General features: G+C 36.1%; 1 protein-coding gene across 1 annotated transcript; it reads right to left on the bottom strand.

Moving 5' to 3' along the window:
• Positions 1–4,981: 4,981 nt before the first annotated feature.
• On the bottom strand, positions 4,982–12,562 carry LOC127864931 (A disintegrin and metalloproteinase with thrombospondin motifs 3-like). The gene is made up of 8 exons (XM_052404819.1): positions 12,436–12,562; positions 11,591–11,746; positions 10,778–10,968; positions 9,875–10,007; positions 9,218–9,331; positions 7,457–7,514; positions 6,504–6,742; positions 4,982–5,011 (listed from the first exon to the last, which is right to left on the bottom strand). The coding sequence occupies exons 2-8, from the start codon at positions 11,672–11,674 to the stop codon at positions 4,982–4,984; spliced, it is 849 nt and encodes a 282-aa protein (XP_052260779.1). The 5' UTR covers positions 11,675–11,746; positions 12,436–12,562.
• Between the last annotated feature and the right edge of the window lie 11,602 nt (positions 12,563–24,164).

Below are 24,164 nucleotides of genomic sequence, written 5' to 3'. Positions count from 1 at the left end.
TAGGTGGGTGGAGTATGTGGTTTCATGCAGAAGTTCATCACAGAAGTACTTGCCATTGTTCGAGCCCATGTGTCGTCCCTGGGTGGAAATGCTCTAGTGGCATACAACATGACACAGTGTGTTCTGCTCAGCAATGAACATAAAAACCAGGTGGGTAGTTACATTAAAATTGAATGTAATGTCATTAAAAGTAAGTTTTTTTTTGTTACAAACTTACAAACTTTTAACATCTTTTAATTGTTAGAAATCGAAATTCTTGTTACACATTTAAAGTAACATTACTACTCAAAATCAACAAAAATTTCGTACAATATTTCGAAAAATAAAGCTAAACAATTAAAAATCATTGTTTGTTATGGCCAGATGTGGTCTGGTAAAATAGATGTTTGTTGATACAAAATGCTCGTTTTTATTATGGTTTTAACATGGTACCATTTTTGTGTTCGAGTGTCGTATGAATAGATATATTTGCAGGAAATTAGCATGGAATTTATTGTGGTCACAAATAAATAAAAACGAGCATTTTGTATCTAGAAAAATCTATGTAATCATACCACATCTAGCGTTGAAATTGTGGCTATTGCTATAAGGAACACTGATTGTTTAGGTGTAAACTTTATTTTACGAAATACTTTACGAAATTTTCGTTGATTTTGAGCGTTATAAAGACTTTAAAAGGCATTTGAAGTCCAGATATATTTGCTGGCTTACTCGTTATTATCATTATAAATGTTATGCATGCATGTATTTTTATGTCCCCCAGTTCATACTGAGGGACATATTGTTTAAGTCCCACAGTCTATACTGGGGGACATATTGTTTTTGTCCTGTCTGTTTGTTGGTTTGTTTGTTGGTTTGTTTGTGTCAAACTTTAACATTGGCCATACCTTTTTCAATATTGAAGATAGCAACTTGATATTTGGCATGCATGTGTATCTCATGGAGCTGCACATTTTGTGTGGTGAAAGGTCAAGGTCATCCTTCAAGGTCAAAGGTTAAATATATGGGGGGGGGGGACATAGTGTTTTACAACCACACAAGTTATTTTTGATCAACCACTGTTTTAACAATGAATATGATAAATGTAAGCTATATTGAAACCATATACCTCGAAGGTCATTAAGGTTGCATATGTCCTATACTGATATTTAGGTTAATGCATGTTTGCTATGAAGGAAGGTTCAACATCCATTAAAATGATCATAAGAATGATCTGTTGATGTTTTTTCAGAGTCAGTGTTTGATTAATGTTTGTGGGGATGCGGTGTTTGCCAGTCGTGAATGGGAGATAACTGCGGTAGTTCCTGATCTCATTCACAGCAGAAAACCCAGCGACTCGCCAAGCTTTGCGACATTACAGAGGCTTGGCGTCATAATGCTTTGACACGTCTTTTAAAATAGTATTACTTGTGATTCAGTAGTGTGCAATTCACAATAAACCTTAGTTGTTAATAATCAATAAATGTAATTAATTTATGGTCTATTTAGTTAAGAGATTCGTAATTTGGGAGGAAGTTTTTGTTTTAAGTTGTTCTTGAACTGTAAACATGTGATAAGGAATGGATTTTAAGCAATTCTGTGGTAGAATTGAAATGTTGCTTACGTTGTCATGATGAAAAGTATCTTAAGAAGACTTACCTGGTGGGAATCAAAACCTCCTACATTGAACGTGGAGATAACTGTATGAAACTAGTACTGGTAATGCAAATTGTCAATTAACATGGGACTGTGCTACGGATTGTTCAAACTTGGAAAACACACTTTATACCCGTGTTTTTGACCTGTCATTACTGTCAATTAATATTGTATTGTATACGTTAAATACCAAAACTTAAAACAAATCAATCGTGTTTTTTTGCTTTGGAAACCAGCCTCCAGAATATTAACATGTTCCAGCCATTGATAGTTTACATCTTCATTGCTTCTTTAGTGCCCACTTTGTTTAACTCTTTCAATGCTTGAACCGAATTTTAAAGGTTTTGCAAACAGTTTGGAACCTGATTAGACACCACAAAACATGGTGTCTGATCAGGATCCAAACTGTTTGCTATTCTGATAGTATTCTTTGAAAAAAAATAGAAGAAAATGCTAATTTTAGAAATTCAGCAGACAACATTTTAGCAGACGACAAATTTCCCAGCATGCAAAGGGTTAACATACTGTGTTCATGTATCTGTGGTTATTCCCGAGACAAATATTAACCTATGTGAGCCGGTGTCTGGGATAACCGGGCTGACAATATGAGTCGTGTTCTGAGAAAACTGGCCATAATGCATGTGCGTGAAGTGTCGTCTCAGATTAGCCTGTGCAGTCCACACAGGCCAATCTGAATCAGGGACAACAATTTCCGCTTTTATGACATTTTTCGTTTAAATGAAGTCTCTTCGTAGCAAAAATCCAATTTAGGTGGAAAGTGTTGTTCCTGATTAGCCTGTGCAGACTGCAGAGGCATATCTGGGACGACACTGAATGCACATGCATTATGCCCAGTTTTTTTTCAGAACACGAATCATATCCACCTAGACTGAATTTTCATTTAAAAAGGACTTACTTTAAACATAACAATCAATACAAGCTGAGTTATTGTCCCTAATTATTCTGTAAGGACTGGTTTTTCCACAGCTTCATATTTTAATACTGTAGGTTTTTCGTGCCCGGGTACTTTTCATCACTAGAAGAGGACATTAAGGATTATGAGTGAAATTTGTTCGGCTCAATCTTATCGGAAATATCTTTCTTTTTTTTATTATCATTCGTAAAAATGTCAAGTCTGAACTAGAATCTAAATATTCTAGTTCTTTTACTCATTTGTAACAATATTTTTATACTGCATGTAATTGATTTGATATTATTTAAGTATGACATTTATTTCCTGTGCTTAACAATGCAGTAAAAAAAAAAGTTTTTTTTTCAGAACACGTTTTGATGTTTTTAGCTCACCTGAGCACAAGATGCTCATGATGAGCTTTTGTGATAACCTTTTGTCCGTCATCCGTTGTCCGTCGTGCGTTGTGCGACGTCAACATTTGCCTTGTTCACTCTCTAGAGGCCACATTTATTTCCAATCTTCATGCAATTTGGTCAGAAGATTGGTTTCAATGATATCTTGGATGAGTTCATAAATGGTTACGTTTGATTGAAAAACATGGCTTCCAAGGGGCGGGGCATTTTCCTTATATGGCTATATATGGCTATAGCAAAATCTTGTTAACACCCTAGAGGCCACATTTATTGTCCGATCCTCATGAAACTTGGTTAGAAGATTCATCCCAATGATATCTTGGACGAGTTCAAAAATGATGTCGGTTGGTTGAAAACCATGGCCGCCAGGGGACGGGGCATTTTTCCTTATATGGCTTTAGTAAAACCTTGTTAACACTCTAGAGGCCACATTTATTTTCCGATCTTCATGAAACTTGCTCAGATGATTTGTCCCAATGATATCTTGGATGAGTTAAAAAATGGTAACCTTGGCTTGAAAAACATGGCCGCCAAGGGGCGGGGCATTTTTCGCTATATTGCTATATATGGCTATAGTAAAATCTTGTTAACTTTCTAGTTTGCGCAATCTTCATGTAATTTGGTCAGAACATTTGTTTCCTGTGTAGTAAAGTTTGTTTTTATTATGTCAATATTATGTGACATTAACTGTATTATGTAATTTTTCATAACACAGAATTTTCATAGTTAACATAACTGTTTTAGTCATTAACACTTATGATAAGCCTTTCAACTAAGAGATAACTGAAAGAAAGACAACATGTACATGATTTTGCAGTATTTATGCAGTATTTATCTCCCTTGTTTAACCTGGTTCAGTAATCTATTTTGATGTCCATCAGTATATACTGGGGGACATATTGTTTTTGCCCTGTCTGTTGGTTGGTTGGTTTGTCTGTTGGTCTGTTGGTTGGTTTGCGCCAACTTTAACATTTGCAATAACTTTTGCTATATTGATTTAAACACCTCTTGATGCTTTCTTGAAAAGTTAACAGCTCTTGAAAAAGGTTGGAATTTTGAAATAATTAAACTCTAAATTATTTTTAACACCAGCATTATTTTCTAAATTATTTTTATTATTTAAAGACTACATAAAGGCTGCATGATCATTGTCAACTGCGTCATGCGAGTTGTGTATCGTGTTATTTCTTGAAAGTTGACCCAGCATTTGTAAAAATATTGCAAGACATATACATTTCCAGAAAGGAAATTCATTTCTGCGTTGAATAAGACCGAGATCGTGAAAATCGCTGCGCAATTGATGAAGATATGGCTGTTCAAAGCGATGCACCCCGTTTTGGGGTGATTTTGAGTTGCATACCTTGTTATATATATATATTTGATAGTGATTTTTTTTTTCCATAAAATTTAATTTTTCAATATAATCTGATTATTTATCATTCAAAATGATTTTTTCACTAATTAATATCATAGCCACACGCTAACCACCTGTGATGTGCATATTATCAGCGGTTCTGGTCGGATGATTTTTCACTGAGTATGGCCCTTTGAAATTTTCCATTAACTGTACATATAGTGCAATTCTTGTCCCCCAACTACTAGACGTTTCCTTTTATCTGAATATATAGTGAAATATTGTGACAAAAAAAAACTTTGAGGAGCATCACCCGTCTCCGACGGTCTCTTGTTGTATGTGTGATAGGATTTTGACAAAATTTAGATATAAACGATTTGCCAAAACCAGTGTTTACGTGGGAATCACATACGTATATCATTTAGAATTGTTAAGATTGTTAAACAAGATATCTATTTCACACATGCTATTCGTGATAATATAGTGTTTACAGTTGTCTACAAGGGTGGAAGTGAACTTATAACAAATTCGGAGATGCTTTGTTTATTAGAAAAGAAATGTCAATATAAAGTTGTGTCAAAGAACGTAATACATGTATATAATTGTTGCAAGCAATTTGTGTCCGTGGTAACAGAGGGACCGCCGTAACAGAGAATGTTTTCTCGATTATTTCTTGCCCACATTGTCAATCGTCTTCTGAAAAAAAGGAAAGATTTATTTATCAATACAGATGTGTCCACATGTTCGAATACGTTCGATCGAAGTGATTGACAGAAACTATAATAATTGTGTTCATCATAGAATCCTTCGTTCACTGCTATCATAGTCCCAGAGAAATGAAAACAAGGTAAAGGTTAATTTGAAATATAAAATCAAATACAAATGTAAGAAGCGGAACATCCTGGTAATATAGATACCTCGTTGCTGCAGTGGAGCTTAATTAATCAATGTATTAAAGTATGGTCAATATTTCCTGAAAAAATGCATCAAGCAAATGCACTAAAATCAATTATGAAATTATTGAATCACTACAGAAGAAAATATTGCTGGTGTGTAAACGTCATTTTGATCTAGAAATGTCACATACCGGTAAAAACTCAAAATCGACGAATATTTCGTAAAATGAAGTTTACCCATACAAAATCAGTGTTCCTTATAGCGATATCCAAAACGTCAACGCTAAGGTGGTATGGTAACATATATTTAACTACATACAAAATGCTCGTTTTTATAATTTTTGGCAATATATATTCCATTTTGATTTCCCGCAACGATATCTATTCATTCGAGGCACGAACACTAACATGGTACATGAACATGTGTTGAATATATTGTCCCACACAAAAGAGCAAATTTGCTATGTATTGTTAAATCTATGTTACCAGACCACATCCACAGATGGAAGTAACGTACCCTGGATAGTATATGGACCCAGGAGCCCAATATAGCCATGACAAAAATCTCCACCATCTGATATTGGAATCATTACAAGATCAGAGGTTGGGGATTTTTTTCCAAGGCTCTTTGTCAATTTATCTCTCATTAAACATTATTTTATATAATATTAATTTGAATATATTGGGCTCCTGGGCTCATATACTATCCATGGTACGTTACTTCCACCTGTGACCACATCTAGCGTTGGAATTCTGGTTGGTGCTATAAGGAACATTTATTTGTTTATGTGTTAACTTTTTTCCGAAATATTTTCCGAATTATTCGTTGATTTTCATTGTTTATGGACTCATAACAAATTAAACAGTTTGTTGAGTAGCTTGATAATAACTTATGGCACATTTTTATTGACCTAAATCTGAGATAATTCATCGAAGAGGAACATATTTTTTAGAATTAAAATTTAAAACCAATAAGAAGTTAAGGAGCTCCACACGAAGAAGAATCGTTGAAATCCCTAAGTACCAATGCGAACAAGCACGCTTAGGTTTACATATCTATGACTTTTGTCAAATATGTTCAAATAGTATTGAAGGAATAACAACAGCAGAACACACATATAAGTATGTAAATTACACTTGCTCATTAAGCGCCTTACAAAGTTTAAATAATGTGCGCCTGTTATTGATGAGAATTTAACTTTTCACCGGGGACTGGGTGGGGATGAAATTTGCATGGGTGGCATGTACTTGGATTTGGTGGGTTGTAATGGGACAATGATGGTGGAACAAACAGTTTGAAATGCTATCTCACACATGCACGTGGCGTAACAACGGTCCCGCCCGGAGGGGTCGTCACACAAGAAGTCAGGCTCGTAGTCGTATATGTCCTCGAAGTCGGCGCTCACTTCTTCACAAAGCTTGTTGTACCAGCAGCAGTCGGTGCAATCGGAGCATTCTTCCGGTATGAGGGCCGTACTCGCTGCCTTAGTCGTCGAAGGCCGCGTCGATATCGTCGTTGTTGTATTGTTTGCTGAAATAGACGTAAGTAATTGAATTGTTGATTAGCTTTCAATGGGAGTTTTATAAAAATTTTGTATTTTATGCTTTCCGTTTGTATATAGGGAAATAAACGTGAATAAGAAGTGATAAATCGCTGTTTGGAATAGTGAACATCAACAGTGAAAATAATTGTTAATATTCACTGTTATACGATGAAATGACGTCGTTTTCATAACGTTACGCGAAGTCATTATTTCAGCAAAAAATACAAAATATGTGTAAGCATACATTTAAAAAAGAATTAGATGTGTTATCGATTTATATTCACCACTGGTCATAAAAATATTTTCTAGCAGTTAGCAAAGTCGGATAACTGTTACTCTTAACTCTTACGAATGGGAATACTATGCAGATAATATAGCATTGGTTACAATGACTGGACTATAAACTCTTTCAGTGCTGGAACCGAATTATGAAGGTCTTTGCAAACAGTTTGGATCCAGATGAGACGCCATAGAACGTGGCGTCTCATCAGGATCAAAACTGTTTGCTATTCTGATAGTATTCTTTGAAAAAAATCGAAGAAAACGCTAATTTTAGAAATTCAGCAGACGAGATTTGAGCAGACGACAAATTTCCCAGCATGCAAAGGGTTAACCGCACCTTACAACAGGACAAACAGACAAGTTGAATCCAGAAGAGCCCAAATATATCTTTCTTTTTTTTTCGTTCGTACAATACTAACCCGTAACCGTTTGATTACCGGACGCCCCTTTATCGACACACAGTCCTTCTTTGCACCACTATAACAGAATCAATGTATTTACATGTAGTTAAATAAAAAATTAAGTAAATAGAAACTAGACATTCGACCTATATCAAATCAGTAATGTGTCCATTTCACCAACGTTCTTGTCACCTTTCATGCAGTTTTGATCGTGTACTTCTTGATAATAAACAATGTATTTAATTGATGGACTCCCACGTCAAAATTGAGTTTTGAAGTTCGTCGGACTGTGAACAAGTATATTTATTGGCGTCGCTCTGAAGTGCGGCGACTAGTATGCAATACGTTTTTTTCGCTTATGGGAGGAGAAGTTATTTTACGGATCAATGTATATATTTTTGTTGTCAATATCTTGCATAATGGTGATTGTTTTGTGTAAATTAGTGTAAATAAGTACTGCATTTGTGCCTATTACATTTACTAGAACAATTATTGCCAATAATGCAAAGCTAATTCTTTTAATTAATAACTGATCACAGGGACTGTGCAATAATAAAAGATCACAGGGACTGGGCAAATACGCGAACCGGTGAAACTTCCTGGTTTTGTATATAAACAAAACTTCTTTGTTTCACTATCCTTGCAATATCCACCTAGTTTCTGATAAAGGCGCTATAACGCGCAAAGCGCGACACGTATTATTAATTGTAATAATGAGTCTTGATAAAGGAAGCAGCCGCTTATCTATGAGTAGCACCATCACAGCATCCCAGTCTCATTACTATCAAGTCGTCCTACAGGTTTTTTAAGAACCACATATAGAAGGCCGCAGGCCTGACCCGTATCTTGCCAGTGGTATGGACTCTTTGGTATGGACCTTTAACCCCGCTCACTATCCAGCGTTAAAACTTCCGGGTTTACATTTAAACCGACTATTAATAGCTTATTCATACCTTAGTTAGAAGGTGATTTTTCAAGCGGTTCCGTAGTGTAGTGGTTACACGCTCGCTTCACATGTGAGAGTCCCAAAGTTCGAGCCCCAGTAGAATCAAATTATTTTATTTGTGTTCCATGTTAACTTTTTGTTTTGATGTAGACATTTTAGTTTAAATAAATATGCTGTTTTATTATAACATTTTTTTGTTTTTATTATGCCCATGAAATATATGTGTGAGAGGGTGGGATGGTTCGTAAACACATTAAAACTTTTACCGTGTTTTCATATCAATGATTACTCAACTCCTATCGTAAATGAGAACGTAAGAATAAGTTTAGAATCATCTCCCCTTGAAGTTGAGAAAAATATGAAAATACGCTTACAAGATGAAGCAGATTTTTTAAAACCTACACAGTTCTGTTCCATTAATGAAAACTGCACACGGATTCCAGTAAAAAAGAAGAAAACCAATGTAAATAAAATGAACTATAAAATATTTGGGGGTTACAACACAAAATCATAGATAATGGTTATTTGGGAGCTATAACACAACATCATAGATAATGGTTATTTGGGAGTTATAACATAAACTCAAAGATAATGGTTATACCAATATCTTTTTCTATTTTGTTTAAAACAATCGGCCAATATATTAATATTTACAGTAGAAAAAAAATCGTTCCATGTAACTTCATTGAGTGCCTTTTACACTGAAATTCCCGACGCCCTTTAATGCTTTGCATCAATACTTATCTTGTAGGCTACACATATGCGTTAACTTTTTTCGTATAAATTTTGAATCAATGAAATCAAAGCTCTGGGCGCCTTAATTTTAATCGTACCTTGTTCAGTGAAGGCTTGTCGCACGGAGTGCCTCGGGCGGCAGCAATGTCGGTACATTCACCGTCACGCTGCTTGCATGACATGTGCAGGCATATCCGTGGGTCTGTGGCCGACTGATAACAACAATAACAATAATAATAATAATAAAAAAGATAATTTATTTGAAACTCAATCAATTTATGGCAAAGTTATAGATGAGACAGAAACCATCAATCTCTTTATGGCAACTTTTGACATTTTAGGTTAGGATGCGGAATTTACACGCGACATTTTTGGTAAACATTTCTGGCAAGTTATCAAAAATGCCGGCTTCTTTGAAAATTAAAATGAGGAGAGAACAAAAAGAGAAATAGGAACAGTTGGAAGAAGAATTATTAATAATATATTATAAAGATATTGATGATAACATCGATGACGGTGATGGTGATTGTGACGATGATGATGATGATGGAGGTGGTGATGATGATTGATGATGATGTTGATGATAATGATGATGATAATGATGTTGATGATGATAAGATGATAATGATGATGACGATGGTGATTATGTTAAAAATATACTATGGTGATAGTTTTATAGTCAATTTGAAATGCTGCCTCCCTTTCCGGGGTTTATATCAAACAGTATCACATCGTAATCCTCTCTTATACCTTACCTGGCCGCACCCCAATTCAGATTCTTGCCCGTATTCGAGCTTGCATTGTTCTGCGGGCGAGTACAGCTCCCCGGGTTGCTTGCTCGAGTGGATTTTGTACTCGTCCATGGATTCTCCGGCGTCCAGCAGGCAGCTTGAAAGAATGGTGCATCTTTGAGTCGTATTATGGAACTATTATAATCAAAATCGTATTATGAGGACCTAACATGTGCTATGCGTTCAGCATATTTGTTGTCACCACTGTATATGTCTAGGTGTTTGTTTATACATTAAAGTCTCTATAACGCTCAAAATCAACGAAAATTTCGTTAAGTATTTCGTAAAATAAAGTTAACACCTTAACAATCAGTGTTCCTTATAGCAATATCCAAAATTTCAACGCTAGATGTGGTATGATTACATAGATTTTTGTGGATACAAAATGCTCGTGTTTATTTATTTGTGGCCACAATAAATTCCCGCGAATATATCTATTCATACGACACACGAACACCATTTTAGTGTCCATGTGTCGTATGAATAGATATGCAAAACAATAATGAAAACGAGCATTTTGCATCTACAAACATCTATTTTACCAGTCCACATCTGGCGTTGAAATTTCGGCAATTGCCATAAAGAACACTGATTTTTAATTGGTAAAGTTTATTTTACGAACAATTGTATGAACTGTTCTTTGATTTTGAGTAGTAATGTTACTTTAAGTTTTATACCACTTATCACTGTCATTTTTGCGAATGGTCCATATTGGCAATACAGACTTCGGACCGATATTGTAATGCCGAGCAAATATGACCTCACGACCATGATGTTGCGATGAATAAATACAATTATGCTAGTATTATAATTTTATAGACCTAGTTTGTCTATTTCGTTCCTTTCTGCTGCCCTATACGGACTTACTTGTTTTTACCCAGCGACTTGATGTACTTTTTGAATTGCTTTACAGAGCATTTCGAGAAGTGCCATGGGTTCACCGTGTACGCATCGTCGCGACTGAATGAGGACGTGGACGGGGCCATGATGAACGTAGCGTCGGCGGAACAAGCGAGGCGATCGCATCTTCTTTTTCGCCGTCGTGGTCGGAACCAAGACTTTATGGAAAAAGTACATGCATGAAAACTCTTGCGCTATGTTTCGAAGCTTACTCATTCCTAACTTACTTACCTTCTGATCCCAAATCGTTGGGACGCTATTTCAACCGTTGCAACAATTCTCAGCTAGCGGTTCAGCAGCATTCAAAGTCAGAAAATGTCTTTGTATGCTAGAATGTATTTGACGAGTATATGAAAGGTTTACATGGCGAGGCTTGTCGATCAGTATAATTATTTATTAGGCAATGCATATCGGTATCTGTTCATATTTATGTATCTTATACTTAAAATGTGTATTGAATATATATAATATATATATATATATATATATATATATATATATATATATATATATATATATATATATATATATATATATATATATATATATATATATATATATATATATATATATATATATATATATATGTAATTAACATAATAGAAGCACATTTTTGTCGTTTAACAATGTGATCTCCGGTGATTCAGTCGCCCAACAGATCCAGTATATTGGCTACTGTCCAGCACTGCAAGTCAGTATACATGTATATCCTTATATACATGTATATATCTAAAGTATATGAATCAAAACGACTATACTTGTTACATTACATGGCCTTACTTGTGTCCTAATTCGTGCGCAGCGGTACTTATTGTTTGAAAGTAGTCGTTGTCCTCTTGGATGGACACACGCTCGCTCGTACATACACCATTCATCGGGGCCATGCCAATCACATCGTAATCTCTCTTTTTTTTCTTAACCGAGTATATGTCGTACCTGCAGGATGTTCACATATAGCGCGATAAGCAATGCATATTTGCATACCTCGAAGCTGTCTTTCTTATCTACTAATACATAACGAAATTGGAATCAAAAACAGGCGTAAATATGCACATCATTTGATTTTACGCATATGATACTAAGGCGTAAAAATGATTTGTTTCCGCGAACCCCGCCGACTTTTTTATGTTAAGACCGTACGCTTTTTTCGGTTTTCCATGTTTAAATTTTAATCAGCTACTGCACAGTTCATAAACATAACTTCAAGGTTACCGATCATGTTTCGTACCTAATCAAATGGGCTAAATTTACTTGGCGTAAACTTAAGTTACCATAGAAACACGGCATTTCGGCATGTCATAAAATATTTTTTATGAAATTGAGAATTTCAAAAATTTTACAACAGTAAAAGTTAAGCCAACATAAATTTCATACATGTTTGTTGATGTAAGTAAATACAAATGACTATTTTGGCCTATGTTTCGTTTTCAGAATACATATACATACATGTACACGAATTATAAAATGAGTTTTATTTTCAATAGCACAGTTTTAACTTAAAAATAATAAGATGGGAACATTTAAGGATACATTTTCATAAAACACAAACACGAGCATGCCAGATTTACTGTGTTGCAATTGTTCGATTTAATTCGATATATTGGAAATGTAAAATTACGACCTACTCGGTAAACACCATAGCGTGATCATTATCGGGCGTGCCCGAGAGACCGGCAAGCCAGCTGGCCAGTTGGTCCAAATAGAATCCACCATCTGCAACCTCCCTTCCATCAACCGTCTGCACCGTTTTCCCATTCGGCAACGGATTATTGGCAGCAATTGTCTGCAAAAACAGCTTCTTAACACTTTTCACAGATTGGCAGAGCGACGATTTTCCCCAAAAATATATCAGAATGTATACATTATGAATTTTTTAACAAAAGCAAAATAGCAGCATTGAATTTATGCATATTAGTTCGGCGTCTCGTATTTGAATTTTCATCAATCGATCTGATTGATTCATAATGACGCGCTGTGAAGTCCCAAGGATTCCAACTTTACAGGGCTTTGAGATAATAATGCCTATACTGCTGATACTACGGTTGATGCGCTATTGATACATAGAATTAAATAGCTTATCATGAGTACGTCTACACAATTTTTCTAACACATTTTCATTGAGAGAAAAATCCACGATTCTTCTGTCCTTGAAACCTACCTTATAAATGATGATTCCAGTCATAGTAACGTACATATTCAACTCAGAATCTTCGATGCTTTCATAGCGAAGACTTATCTAAAATGACACGAGATTGTTGTTGATTTGTATTTAGGGCGGACATCAGTACCTGGCTGTAAGTGATATTTTAATAAAGTGAGCAGTCCTTCGTGAAAAGGGGGTTTAATGCCATGCGTAAAGTGTCTTCCTAGATAATACTGCGCAGTCCACACAGGTTAATCAGAGACGACACTTTCAGCTGTATGCTAATTTTCGTTTAAAGAAAGTCTTTTCTTAGCAAAAATTAAGTTAAAGCAAAAAGTGTCGTCCCTGATAAGCCTGCGCGGACTGCACACGCTTATCTGGGAAAACACTTTTCGCGCATGCGCAGTCAATAAGTAAGCACACATTTTTAAGTACATACATCATATTTTTAAATGAAGTTAAACAATGTTTTTAAGCTTCATATGCTAAGAAGTGGACGAAAGCAAACTAGATTCACGATCCATTAACAGCAGGTTCGAATCCCCCTTACACTTAATGACTGATCATCGTTCGTATGGAAAATGTAACCGACATGCAGTGGTCTTGGTGTTGCACACCGTCCCTTAAAGAAAAGAAATCGATCGTCTCTGGAATAGAGCGTCTTCTGTACTTTTCTCTGTCATCAGTAACCTTAATAAAATACCATGAGGGCGCGGTCAATCCTGATGCAATCTTCTATTGCGGCACAACTGCACACAAACATACAAGCATGAAAGCATGCACGCGCACACGCGCGCTCTATTTACCCCGTTAATGATGTGCGAGAAACGTTTCCGGATGAACAACTCGGTTGCCGCATCTTTCGTCATAGTGGCCGTGGCAACAGCTTTTGCGTAGTACCTGCAGACGAAGTCAGAAACGTACTTAAACAGGTGGAATATTTGTAATATATGCATTATTTCGTGTAAATTATCGTCAACGTTGTTATTCAACCCATTTACGCCTAGTGGACTCTTTCATCCTTCTAAATTGGATCAATTTATTTCCAACATTACGGATGTCTAGTATATTTATTTCTTACGGACATTCTTTTAAAGGGATCTTTTCACGGTTTGGTAAATTGACAAAATGGAAAAAAGTTGTTTCAGATTCGCAAATTTTCGGTTTAGTTATGATATTTATGAGGAAACAGTATTACTGAACATTTGCCATGGTCTAATATAGCCATTATATGCATCTTTTGAAGATTTAAAAACCTAAAAATTATAAAGCGTTGCAACGCGAAACGATTGAATAATTTGGAGAGTTTTGTTGTTGTCGTTTAAATTTGTGAAACTACGAAGATTGCTTATATAACGTATAAAATACGCATCTCATGTATGCTTGGCAGGTTGGCTCAGTTGGCTAATGCGTTTTTACTTCAGGATTCCGGTGTCACTGGTTCGAGCCCTGCTGCGGGCTACTTTTTTAAATTTTATTTTTGATTTTTTACTGGAGCTTTTAAAATTTAATGTTTACATTTATCAATAAAAAGCATTTAATGACAAACTTCAAAACATGCCAAAATCTGTGAAAAGGCCCCTTTAAGCAAACAGCGAAGCGTGTCTACACTGTTTGCCAAGGCCTTTTTCTAGACGCTAGGCATAAATGGGTTAAGAGAAATACTCTTACAAATATCATATTAGGATACGCAATTTCTATGAACCAAATATATATTTCTCAATTGTTGACACAAAACTGTGCATGTAAAAAGCTGAATGGAAAACTGAAATTACTAATATGTCATAAAACATAAAAAATAATGGTTAATTCAGTCATTAATTGTATAAATTGCTTTCAGATTTTAGTTTTTGATTTACAATGTTACTTAGTTTCAATATTTAAAACTATAAAGGCCCTGTCACACAGCGCATTACGGATTAATCACGTACATTATGTTTTGAAAATCTGGTGCACATGGTCGTAAGTGGCAATTTCTGGTCAATGTTTGCCTTGCCTTGCTTTCGACTTGGTGAGGCCGTCGGCGGCTGTTCCAGTGCTGAAACAATGCCTAAGCAAGGCTTACCACTTCTAGCCGCGTGTAAGGGAAGAAATAGGTTCGCGCGTGTTTAAACGCGGGGAAAAAGAGACAAGTTTCTACGGCTAGCCGTAGCGCAGCTTGCCACGTATAAAAGAGGCCGCGCACGGCTGTTCCTCACAGTTTGCGATCTTCTACAGTCCAAGTTCGTTCTATGTCCATGAAATGGGGTTCCCCTGCTTTCATACCTGCTTCCTCTGTGGAGTTTGGAGAAGTCGCCCCCAAGACATGAGGAGAGAGAAACACTAGTTGTGTAAAAAGTGATGCCTTCTACTCCTCATCCACAAATCTGGGAGGAAGAACCAGTACTCGTAGGCAATGGACGTGGACGGGGACATGGCATGGGTAAGGCGTAGGCTGCCAACAAGGCTCCCAAGAACGAATGGAGCCTTGAAGCTGCTGTAGAGGAGGGCGTTCTAGAGTTGCTGAAGGCAAACTGCTACCTCTGCGAAGCAAGACAGGTTACAATCAGACGATTGCTGCCTGGGAGACTCTGGAAAATGTCATAGTACATCGCAGGAGGCATCCTTATTAAGTTCTGAAAGGCTCTTGGATCTTCGTTGAGCAGCTCGACCATGCAACAGTCGTATAGCTCCAGCGGAGGACTCCACGCAATCTAGTCACGTACCCAGATATTCCGTACCACCCTCCTCCTCATCCTCCATCTCCTTCACTCAGCAAGGATATGTCGGACCTATACCAATTGATTCTGCTGGTGCTGGAGCATAACCGTTGAAGGTTCATGTTCACCCCTTAACATCTAGACTGAGATTGCAAAAGTCTAAGAAAATTGCTGCATTTATATGACGAAAATCAGAAGTAATACATTAGTATTTAGCACTCGTTCAAGACGTCGTGTTAAACGATCTTAGGTGGTGCTATGTGCGCCCCACGTTTCAGCTATAAATCGCAAGGAGCACTTGATACCGATGACAGTGACAGCCCGCCGTGTCTTCCGAAGTTGTAATCACTGCCGGAACGCGTTTGTTTTTCTTTACTTCGTGTATCACCCATGGTTGTTCGCGGTATAAAGTTTTGTGCAGTTCCAAAGCCGTTCCGAATTTTTTCCCGCGTCCTGCCACGTCTGAACATCGACTTCAGCTTGTCTTAAACTCGACATAAACGCGAACAACATCGTCTTCTTCGCGGGAGATCAATATTTGACTAGGTATGGCCGTGATTTAGCCGTATATCACTGGGTGACCGGGTCTTTATATTCAAAAGTCAACGCGAATAAAATGTCATATTCCTTAGTCAAGAGCTTTTCTAGATAAAGCACTTTTCAAATTACGAGCAACAATTATCAACTACACACTTTTTCCAGACAGAAGGGTCGACGCCAACAAGGATTTCCAGGGCGTACGTTTTTGTTGCTTGTCTCTTCGGACGATGTTGGTGAAGTTTCTTTAGTTGAAACACATAATAAATCAGTTGAGTAATCATTAAAAATGCCAGCAATACCAGAAATATATTTTTTCGAAGATATGGTTAGTTATGGTACATTGCGTAACACAAGATGCGTGTGAACACATTATGATATCAACTAAAATGCGTATTGTAACCTTTCATGTGTTCATAGGACACGGAGTTCTCTACATTCCACTTTTATCTCGAAACTCCAGCAATGTCAAAACATGCTGGTTTATGGCCAACTTGTCGATTAACCCACTTATGCCTAGTGGACTCTCCCATCTTTCTAAATTGGATCAATTTATTTCTAAAATAAGGGAGGTCTAGTATATTTATTTCTATATTTAAAATATTTCTTACACACATCCCTTTAAGCAAACAGCGCAGATCCCTCATCTGGGTCTACGCTGTTTGGCCAGGCCTTTTTTCTAGACTCTAGGCATAAATGGGTTAATAATGTAGTAGCTTGCTCAGCGTACATAATGTTCACATGAGATCGTTTTGAAACTAAATGGTACAATGAATAAAGCTCATTTCATATGGTTTACTATTAAATAATTTTAACCCTTTTTCATCACCTCTATATTCCACTCTCTTTTAATGAGGAGTCCTCGTATTTCTTTGGCAAGCTTGTGTTCTAACCCTGAAACCATCCACGCCACATACATGTATAACAATTTAATCATTTTAGACTATAATTGTCACTAAAATTCATTAAGACATATCGCTGATATAATATTTATCCTTAAATGTATTACAAATATCAATTCCAATATTGCTGATATATTTGAATAGTTTTATTTTTTATTACTGGCATATCAATACGCCTCTTGTCTGTGATTGGCGTCGCTCTGGAGAGAGGCGACTAGTATGTAATGCATTTTTTTTCGCTTATGGGAGGAGAAGTTATTTTACGGATCAATGTATATATTTTTGTTTTAAGAATATCTTGCATAGTGGTGATTTTTTGTGTAAATTAGTGTAAATAAATACTGCATTTGTGCCTATTACATTTATTACACATTTATTGCCAATAATGCAAAGTTAATTGTTTTAATTAATAACTGATACACAACTGATCACAGGGGAAATATCACAGGGACTTGGCAAATACGCGAAACACCTGGTTTTGTATAAAAACTAAACATAATAAAAATATATTTATTTTCTGGTTTTTCTAATTTTCTTTTTTAGTGGAGAATCAATGTAGTACGATATTTACAACCTATCGCGCAAGCAAGTTTATTGGAAGGCGTTGTGGTACGAAAACGTACAATGTATTAGTTTATTAATGAACATATAATAACGATCGCTATTCACAACTTCACCAAATAGCAGTACATAAATGATGTCAGCCGGAATAGCTCATTTGGGAGAGCGTTAGACTGAAGTTGTTTACGCAACAATCATCTAGAGACCCCCGGTTCAATCCCGGCTTCCGGCACGAACGGAACAGTTCGGCGGCTGACCTTTTTTTAGTCAGGTTAATAAATATAATAAAGCTTTATTTTATGTAGACATTTTAAAATCCATTTTACTACAATTTGACATTTTTATTAAAATAAATGGATGCCGCATGGTGACATCGGTAATTAAAAATTCGTACATCACTTAAATATCTATCAACACATCTATTATCCATGTATTTTTATAGTTGTCTATCATAAGCAGACGCTTATCAAGGAGGAGCTGTGTCCCAGCAACCCGTTTTCCTTGAGTCAAGCATTCCTCGGAGTTTTTTTTTAAGAACCACATATAGAGCGCGAAGCGCGACACGTATTACCATCCAGGTGGTATGGGCCCTTTAGCATTATCCGACCATTACGTCCATAGTTATCTTCCTTAGAGTTTGAGAAATTTTGAAATCGTTGTTCGAAGTCCAAAATTTTCATCCGATTGTTCCCAAACTTGCACAGTTTTTTTTTTATCAATGAGGACCCAACCCAAACTCTATATGAGCATTATCGGACCATAATTGAATTTAAAAATAAAAGTGAAAAACTGCTTGGTTAGGTGATTATGTCAACATTTTTCATCAGATTCTTTCCAAACTTACAGTGTCTTCATATCAATGAGCATTTTTACCTCATTTAAAATGAGAAACATCGGGACAATAAGTCCAGAATTTGTTTCTATTAAATTTGACAAAATAAACAATTTCCACTTTTTTTTTTAAAGATTTCACAACTTTCGTCCGAATCTTTCCAAACTTGTTAAGTGTTTTCATATCAGTAATACTCGAACCCTATTGAAAATGATGAATATCGGAGCAATAAATCTATTATGATCTTTTACTGAATTTCAAAGTATTGTGAAATGCAGCTTCTTTATGCAATTTACAGTTTTCATTCATTTTATTTTCAAACTTTTACAGTGTTTTCATATCAATGAGTACTCAACCCCTATCGTAAATGAGCAACGTAAGAATAAGTTCAGAATCATCTCCCCTTGAAGTTGAGAAAAATATGAAATTACGCTTACAAGATGAAGCTGATTTTTTAAAACCTACACAGTTCTGTTCCATTAATGAAAACTGCACACGGATGCCAGTAGAAAAAGGAAACCAATGTATAATAATAAAAATAAAATGAACTATGAGATATTTGTGGGTTACAACACAAAATCATAGATAATGGTTATTTGGGGGTTATAACACAACATCATAAATAATGGTTATTTGGGGGTTATAACACAAAATTATAGATAATGGTTATACCAGTATCTTTTTCTATTTTGTTAAAAATAATCGGCCAATATATTAATATTTACAGTAGAAAAAAAATCGTTCAATGTAACTTCATTGAGTGCCTTTTACACTGAAATACCCGACGCCCTTTGATGCTTTGCATCAATACTTAGATTGTACGATCACTGGTTTGCAAATAAAACTCACACTGAATTTTATTTATAAATATTGCAGATAATTCCTTAGATGGGCACTTTGAGGTTTATTGCATATGCGATTTGAACTACATGTATACCGAATATGTACCTGCACCTGCGTTAATCTCCGATACTGCTGGTAATGTATTTGACATTAATTTGGAACTATTTTCTCCTTTACAGGTGAAACTGTCACGGATATACATTTCGAAATATGAAATATATACTCTTTATACTTTATACTTAATTGGATTTATATACTCAATAGATAGAAACTCTTGGATTTGCTATTGTAGCTATCTCGGAAGTACAATTAGAATTAAATTGGATATAAACTTTTAACTAGCAAGGACATATACTTGGGATAATCTTGAATATACACTTGCAATTAATTCTTATATGAAGTTCACACTCTCTCGGACATACAGGTAGATCTTACTTTAATATGCATACGAAGGGGTTTATGGACGAGGGCATATGTGTACGGCGAAGTTAATTCAAAACGCACATTTTACGCACAGTTCATGCAAAAACGGACAAAACGAAGCATGAATAAAAGAAGCATGAATAAAAATTCTAATATTTTGTGGGAAAATGTTAGTGGCAGTTTGGGGGTAATTATTACAAAATATAAATATTCACAATCAAGTGTTATTGTTGTGTTAAACTGTTCTTAATTTAATTCATGTGTATAGGAATAACATCAACTCTACAGAAAATTGATTGAAAAAAAAGAGAAAGGAACGAACGTGTCAACAACAGCAAAGCAAGAGCCGCAATAGCAAAATCACTAGAAGAGTAATCACAATATAATCGGAACGTAAAGCGACGTTTAAGAGCAGAACATCGGAATTATCTAGAGACGTCTGCAACACAAATCAAGCAGAACAGAACCAAGGAACTGTACTCCATCACCATGAAAATAGCAGTAGAGTTTACCAAGTCAGAGAGGCTAGTAAGGGATAAGCGGAAGAGGGATATCATATGGGACGGGCAAAAGAGAGGTCGTTCGAGCACATACAGGCGCTATTTAACGGGCCAGCCCCTCTGAACACACAGTTGATACAACCAGCTACAAGCGATCTACCATGTCCTCAGCGCCATCAAACAATTGAAGAACGGCAAGTCTGCAGGACCTTGCGGCCTACCAGCAAAAGCGCTGAAGGCTGACGTCGCAGCAAGATATTGAAAGAGAATGAAATACCAACATACTGGAAAGAAATATATCGCATCAAGCTCCCCAAGAAAGGCGACCTCTCCTCCTGCTCAAACTTACCTGTGATAACGTTGTTTTCCATCACAGGAACGATGTGAAGTCGCATCCTGCTAAACCGAATAAAAGATTCTGTAGACCCGCATCTATATGACCAAACAGCCGGCTTTTGAATAGAGTGATTGTGCTGGGATCGGGCCGCAACCATGCACATCATTCTAAAATGCCTGGAGATGAACTCTGCCCTCTTCGTCAACTTCATACAACTGCTTAGACGGTGTTAAACGGTAGTCCCTCTGGAGACAGCAGAGAAACTACGGAGTGCGAGAAAAGATCACCAACATTATCAGGAAGTCTAGGAAAGAGTTGACCTGCAAAACTCATTTTTAAGAGGTAGTAAGCTTCACCTGTCTCTCAGAAACGAAGGCAACGATATAAAAAACGATAGAAACGTTAGAACATGCATCGGTTAAGCACGAGCAGCCTTTTGGATCCTCGACATCATCGTGAAGACAATACTACTCTAAGAAGCAGACACATAGAGATCCATTATGAAATAAAGTCCTTTATCTGTTAACATTTCCCTCTGAAAAATCCTCCAGATCCTCAGGCCAGACAATATAACTAACAAACAAATAATGAAGAAGAACAAACTTTGCAATCCGTTGAAAAAGGACGTCATACAGAGACGTTGCACATGCATATGCGACATCCTTCGCAAGCCACCATCCAATACGACAATGCAAAATCTCATCTGGAACATCCAAGGAAATATAAAGAACGGGCTGCCTAGAAACATCTGAAGTTGAGTTATGGATGACAAAACAGATAGACGGGAGGTGAAGACAGCTGGAAATACTCGCACAGAACTTAAACGACCACAGGCGAAGATGAGAAATAAAAAATTATATTTTTAATTTGCTTATCTTTCCAAATATTCCACATCATATATATCATATTAAATCAAATTTACAGGGCGACAAACATGATAAAGCAGAATATGCAAAAACAAACCTTATTTATTTATACGCACAGATCTATAAATAGTTGATTGATAGATATTTGTTATAGGCTGATCCACTAACATAGAAATTTCTTTCCTTTATTGACCGCCGTGTTAGATGCATGACGTATGCGATACGTGTGCATAGCAACGCAAACTCGTACGTATCGGACTACATTTGCAAACCAATCGTAAAGTCTGATCACGTTCGACGACAACGCCAGCACTCGTTAGTAATTCCCGTCATTTAAACATTGAATCGGGTTTTTTCCGGTAAAAATATTGTTACGGTTGCTGAACTTATGCGATATTAAAAACGTATTTTCAAATTGATTAATATTGAGGAATTGTTGTGATAGAATGGATCGTTGCGAAACATTGCATGGCCAATGGTCAGAACTACGTCTAAGGGAAAGGGCCGATACTCTGTGGGTTTCAAAGAAGGACAAAAAACACCTGCTAAAGATCGAATTCAAAATACGTACACGTTGATTTAGCAAATCAAGTAATATCACAGACAATACTTTTCGCTGTCATTCTTAACATCTAGACATTTGTGGTCAAGAGGAAATACGGATCGATATCGATAAGGGCGTAAGACGGTTATTGCTTTTGAAAAGAGCAATGCGGAGCAGCGGAGCGCAAAAGACCTGGGTAAGGTATGACTCTCCGGTTAGCGCAGTGGTTTGTACACGCGCTTTTTACTTGGGCGATCCGGTTCAATAACAAATTCAGGGAACCAAGTGAGTTTAGTTGGTGGACACCATACCGGACAGGTGGTGTTTCCTCCGGGTACTCCGGCATCCCCCAAAACACAAGGCCACACTTTATATTGAAAACCATTAAGTAACAACTAAATAATGTGATATTGCAGATCTATTTAAACATGCCCGGATAAAACACTAACATGAAACAAGCTCGGACACACGCTTAGGTCTTTTTGAAAAAAACAAACAATTGTCACTTCATACATTTCTCATCATGGCCACTTACGTCCGCAGAGTCAACAAGACCAGGCTGAGGCTTGGGAGGGTTAAGATGAATATCGTTACTCAATATCCTTATCTCGTCATCATTGTCCTTTCCCCGGTTGGCTTTGGGCAGGTTAAGAGTATCAGCTTTGTCGCTTTGTGCCACTAGAGAGTATTTCTCTGTAGGGGTGATCAATAATAAGTATGCGAAAAAAAGCAGTATATAGCGAATATGTGCGTGTTATCGAATCGATAACGTTTTTAATTGTATGCCCATTTTTTGTTTGCAACGAATTACTATGGTATTTAACAACGAAAACGTGCATTCGCTTCAATAGTTATCTGTTTCAATACCATACAACCGCAAAACTGTTTAATTCTAATCATAAGCTGGTCTGTTTCGGCGATAATCGTTTTACCGTTAGAAAAAATGGCCAATTTTTAATGGAATTCGGTTGTCTTGCAGCGTCATATGCCGTCAGTTGTTTTGTTCGGGGCATATCTCGACAACTAGAAGTGGTATCAACTCAAGACTTCTTAGGCAGATAGATATCAATGCGAGGTAGTGCACTGCACGAGATCAATATCTCTTGCTTTCTTATTATAAGATGGACGGCGCTTTGCTTATTTTTAATGGTCAATAAAAAAATAACGAATGGGGGATGCAGTGGTGCAACAAGAAAAAATTCATAAGTGGTGTTTGGTTAACCTATATCACTCATGGACATCAAGAGAGAGAGATTGGTTGACACAGTTTAAAATTAAGGGTATTGATGTAGCATTTTTCAATGAATTCTCTAAGTAAATAAGTAAATGAAAGCTGATTAAATCATTCAATTGCGATTAAAATCTTTTAACAATAGAACAATTTGTACATGCCTTATTACTTAATATCGTCCATAAATGTTATCAATTTAATACATTGAATCGTCTCAATGACAATTCAATGTTCACATATGTCAGCCGTATTTAGATTTATGTGATCTGAATAGTGTTGTTTTCAATAGACAAACATAGACTGTGCACATGTTTTAAAACACAATCGTTTTATTGTGTTTATATATAAACAAATGCTTTGCTACTTATGCATACGGAAGAGGTAAATCCTGTTTCCGAAATTAAATTGATCACACCGACAATTGAGAACTATATATAAACAACACAATCACCGACTAAGGAACGCCTTGACTGTCTTATAATACCAAAACTTGTGATATTACGTCAATCTGACTGTACATAAATTCCTGTAACCATTATATAAATGCATAATCACAATATATAAATACATAATTTAAATATATTCCGATATAGCATTACTCTATAAAGATATAATTTTCTTATATATAGATAAAATGTTAAAATATACAGATACGATTGTATTATACACAGATAATCTTCCATTATATAAAGGCATTACTTCTTTATATGAAGGCAAAAGATCTTTATATGAACATAAATTGTTATTAAATAAATATAAAAGATCCTTATAAATATGTACATATAACATTGAAAGATACAGATAAAATTGTATTATATATAAGTATTATATCTCGATACATAGATATTATGTATTGATATGAAGATATATGTATTTTAATATTTCTATGAAGTTTAGACAGTAATATACGAAGCTATTCTTTATTTATGTATTGGT

Source organism: Dreissena polymorpha, chromosome 1, assembly GCF_020536995.1.
Source record: "Dreissena polymorpha isolate Duluth1 chromosome 1, UMN_Dpol_1.0, whole genome shotgun sequence".
Lineage (NCBI taxonomy): Eukaryota > Metazoa > Mollusca > Bivalvia > Myida > Dreissenidae > Dreissena > Dreissena polymorpha.
The sequence above is the reverse complement of the archived record's forward strand: the minus strand, read 5'-3'. Positions and strand labels throughout refer to the sequence as shown.

Bases quoted from the DNA above. Each gene is read 5' to 3' on its own strand.
- LOC127864931 (XM_052404819.1), bottom strand. From the start codon at position 11,674: ATGTACGAGCGAGCGTGTGTCCATCCAAGAGGACAACGACTACTTTCA. The intron at 7,515-9,217 runs GTACGATTAAAA...ATTCTGTTATAG, and splicing joins ACAAGCCTTCACTGAACAAG to TGGTGCAAAGAAGGACTGTG. The intron at 6,743-7,456 runs GTTAGTATTGTA...CGTCTATTTCAG, and splicing joins CGGTAATCAAACGGTTACGG to CAAACAATACAACAACGACG.